We start from the raw sequence: 4171 nt of genomic DNA, 5'->3' as shown, positions 1-4171 counted from the left end.
CCCATTTTTTTATATTACCACCAACGCAGCTTCCACGAAAATTATTCGTTATGGTCCATATTATGAGATCGTGACTAAAACACTTCAATTAATATAAATATATTCATATTTTATAAAATATATTAACAGTTCGCTACTTATTAAATGGTGAACCTCAACTTCAACGATTGTAAAACTTTTTGAATATTACCATATCTTTGTTATTAAACTAACGGTTTTAACCCTGTGAATTTTATCGTTCCATTGGATGTTCCGTTAAATCCGAGATTCTTACGAGTCCCATCTACATCGCTCTTCAATATGAACCTGTTTTATATACAACTCTCTGTCATAAATTACTCGGTTTATGTACACGACTATGAAAGACTTTCTTCTCCAAGTCATCTCTTAAATAGTCCCTTGCGAAGTTTGTCTGTAAAAGACTTTCCTATAATAAAAAAAACTACTGGATAGACTTTGATAAGATATAGCGTATTGTGTGGTCCCAGTTCACATACAAGGCATGTTGTTGGGCTTACAATTCGTCCTGATGTCAATTCATTATGTTTGCCATGGTAGCTGGCGTTATTCTGCTGCGATGGAGGGGAGTGGTCTCCAAGTACGACACTATCACACTATGGTTTAACTTACACTGAAAGAAAAATGCTTCGTTGTATCAACGAACGGGTTTCATTGATTATTTTTCATTGATACTAAGAAATGTTACATTAATATAATGAAATGTTTAGTTAATGCTATGAAACCATACGTTAACTAAAATTTAATGATTTTTGGTTTCATTGAATAAATAAACGTATTTCATTGATGTAATAAAATTTTTATTTCTTTAAATTTAAAAAAAATGTGAGTATTGAAACTATGCTAAATAGTATGTGCTTAAAAAACTAGTATTCAAACATCTTTTAAGAAAATGGTGGAAAATTGAATATATTTGATGTTTTTAGTTGGCTCCAAAAACTAATGATATAATTTCATTAAATAAATGAAATAGTTTCATTAAATAAATGAAACAGTTTGAATAAATGAAACAGCTTCATTGAATAAATGAAACATTTTCATTAAATAAATGCAACAGTTTCATTAAATAAATGAAGCATTTCTGAAGTCACCAATACTATTTTGCGGAATGAAAAAGGGGTCTGAAATCTTATCTATATTTCTTCTAATTATTTTTCTTTATTAAACAAATGTTTTAAATTTTCCACAATCATAAACAGAACACATTTATAAATTTGCCACGAACATCCACCAGGATGTAGGGTAAGTGCTCCTAAGTTCGGCATGTCCCAATAGTCGGCAGTTTTTATATTTAAACTTTAATAACTAAGAATATACACAAGTAAACAATAAAATAACGGTACAGTGACGTCAACCACAACCTCTGCTATCATTCCATAAAAAAAAAATTGAGCGATGATGACTCATTGCGACGGAATTTTGTTTTCAGTCTGTGTGTGTCGCTCAACACGTGTGCTAGTGGTTGTTTCTTAAGAAAAAAATTGGTGGAGGTGTCGTCATTAAAAGGTAAACAAACATATTAAATTTAATATTTTGTGATCAAAAACTGTTTATTATAGTGAAGAAGAGACTAAAGAATATTTTAGCAATTTAAATTTTTTAAAAACTACATGTGTCTGCCAATTAATTCAATGCCGACTTTAGGAACAAAAAAATTGAGATTTTCCATTTGTCGGCAGTGGGATGCCGACTATTGGAAAAAATGCGACTTTGTCCAAATTAACTCAAAATGATAAATTTTGTTAAAAAATGGGTTTATAATCGTTTCATAACAAAAAAAGTAGATCTGAGTAAGTTTACCCAGTAGTCGGCATGCTTTAAATAATTATAGGTACCTGCCTATATTGGGATGCCGAAAGTAACTAAAGTCGGCATTAGATTTTATTTCTTGTATTGTTGAACAAAAATAGACTATTTTGCGTTGCAGGTACATAGACATTAATCAAAAATGACCTCAAAAGGAAAAAGGCCCTTTGGCACTTATTCGGAACAGTGCCTTAGTGATGCCCTAAATGATATAAGAAATGGTTTACTATCCATTTCGGCAGCAAGAAAAAAGTATGGAGTTCCTCGGTCCTCATTGCAGGACAGACTACGGGGTCGAGTTCCTGAGGGTCCAGGGAAAGTGGGACCACCTACAATATTAACATCAGCTGAAGAAGAGCGGCTAAAAAACTGGTGTCACGATTTGGCTAAGTGTGGTTTTCCACTTAAAATGGATGATTTTCTAAACACAGTACAAGGGGTAATTAAAGCGGATAAGAGAACTACGCCATTTAAAAATAATCGTCCGGGCAGAAAATGGTTTTCAGCCTTTTTAAAACGACACCCTGATATAAGCCTTCGAGAATCCGAGGGAATTTCTAAAGGTAGAGCAATAATAACAGAAGAAAATAATAGAAAATGGTTTTCCGACTTATACGAATTCTTAGAGGAACGCAATGTACTAGATATTATTGATGATCCAGCCAGGATATTTAATGGGGATGAAACCAGTTTCTCAATGTGCCCCAAAACGGAAAAGTTTTAGCCCCAAAAGGTTACCGAAATGTGTACACTATTCAAAAAGGGAACGAAAAGGAAACCGTGACAGTTTTATTGGTTTTTTCGGCGAATGGAAGAATTGTTAATCCGATGGTTGTTTTTCCATTTACCAGAGTACCAAAAGATGTAGTAAATAGTCTCCCAGAGTCATGGTTTCTGGGAAAATCGGAATCAGGATGGATGACTAGCGAAGTATTTTTTGAATACATCGCTAACTGTGTACATAAATGGATTGAGGAACAGCAAGTCCGTCGACCAGTCTTATTATTTGTCGATGGGCATAAATCGCATATGACGATGGAATTGAGCGAATTTTGTGACAATAACCAAATTATATTGTACGCCCTGCCACCTAACGCAACCCATATTTTGCAACCGGCAGACGTCAGTGTTTTTAAACCATTAAAATCAGAATGGAAAAAAACATTGCGAGAATGGCAAAATAAACCTGAAAATGTATACAAATGTCTTTCGAAATCTACCTTCTGTCCTCTCCTACATTCAGTACTTTCAAAAATTGACTTGGAAGGCACCATAAAAAATGGGTTCCGGAAGTGCGGACTGTATCCTTTAAATCCCGATAACATAGATTACACAAAATGTGTTAGAAACTACTTAGAAGAAATGAACACTGAATTTAGTACTACAAATACAGCTCTATTGCTACGGACTGTGACAAAGCAATTGAAATCATAAATCTCATAAGTCCAAACCTAAATTTACGGGGAGTTGAGGCTAAAGTTGTAATAGAAGAAATAGAATCTTGGAAGAACTCACAAAATGCATATAATGTTGAAATACTAAGCAATATCACCTTGCAATCTGGGATTGAAGAAGTAAATAATACACCAGCGACTTCTCCATGTGAAGTAAACAACAGCTGATGCCTAATTTTTGTTCGACTCCGACAACTTCAAAAAATGCAGTGGAATGCGGACCTTCTAATGCTTCAATAAGCGATCCAATTGTTCGAGATATTTTAAGTCCCGCTAACTCTTCTTCAGCAGGTAATTTTTACAAACATATCTTCAATAAAAAATATAAAATTGATTATTGATTTCGAATTTAGGTTCTCAATCGGTGATACAAAACTCGGGAGCGTTAGTGTCAAAATCATTTGAAAACCACCTTCACTTTCCAAAATCAACTTCAGCCGCAAAACCTACCACTAAAGTCAAGGCTCCAAGTGCAATTTCTGCTCTTGCATGGAGGGAGCATTTAAAATCGAAAGAAAATGAAAAAATTGCCAAAGCTAACGCAGTAAAAGAGCGAAAATTGGAACGTCAAAAGCGCAAATTGGAGAAATTGGATAAGATGCGAAAACATAAAAAAGGAAAGAAAAAAGAAATATGCAGATCCTGCAATAAAGAGCTTGACAGCGACGTGGAGAATGATGCCCTAAAAAACGTAGGGTGCGATACGTGCCCAAACTGGTATCATCTTAAATACACCGAATTTCAAAATCTTCGATATGATGAAGTAATTGAATTAGATTTTGTATGCACTGCATGCAAAGAAAAATAATTCCAACATCCATTAAAAATCGTTTTTTTTAAGACAAATAAGTATAAAATACTTTATTGATTTTTTTAATGTTTAAGACTGTGTT

The 4171-nt window shown here is 33.8% G+C and overlaps 1 protein-coding gene across 1 annotated transcript; it reads left to right on the top strand.

Moving 5' to 3' along the window:
• Positions 1-1508: 1508 nt before the first annotated feature.
• On the top strand, positions 1509-3198 carry LOC141393101 (uncharacterized; the record flags this gene model as incomplete). The annotated part of the gene is given in 3 exon segments (XM_073966050.1): positions 1509-1524; positions 1946-2519; positions 2522-3198. Coding segments are annotated over 2 exon segments (1230 nt in total), but the record flags the coding sequence as incomplete, so codon positions are not given.
• Between the last annotated feature and the right edge of the window lie 973 nt (positions 3199-4171).

This window comes from Musca autumnalis, unplaced genomic scaffold (genome assembly GCF_047663935.1).
Source record: "Musca autumnalis isolate F117 unplaced genomic scaffold, ASM4766393v1 scaffold_2, whole genome shotgun sequence".
NCBI classification, from domain to species: domain Eukaryota; kingdom Metazoa; phylum Arthropoda; class Insecta; order Diptera; family Muscidae; genus Musca; species Musca autumnalis.
Note: the sequence above shows the minus strand (reverse complement) of the source record. Positions and strands in the feature narration are given on the sequence as shown.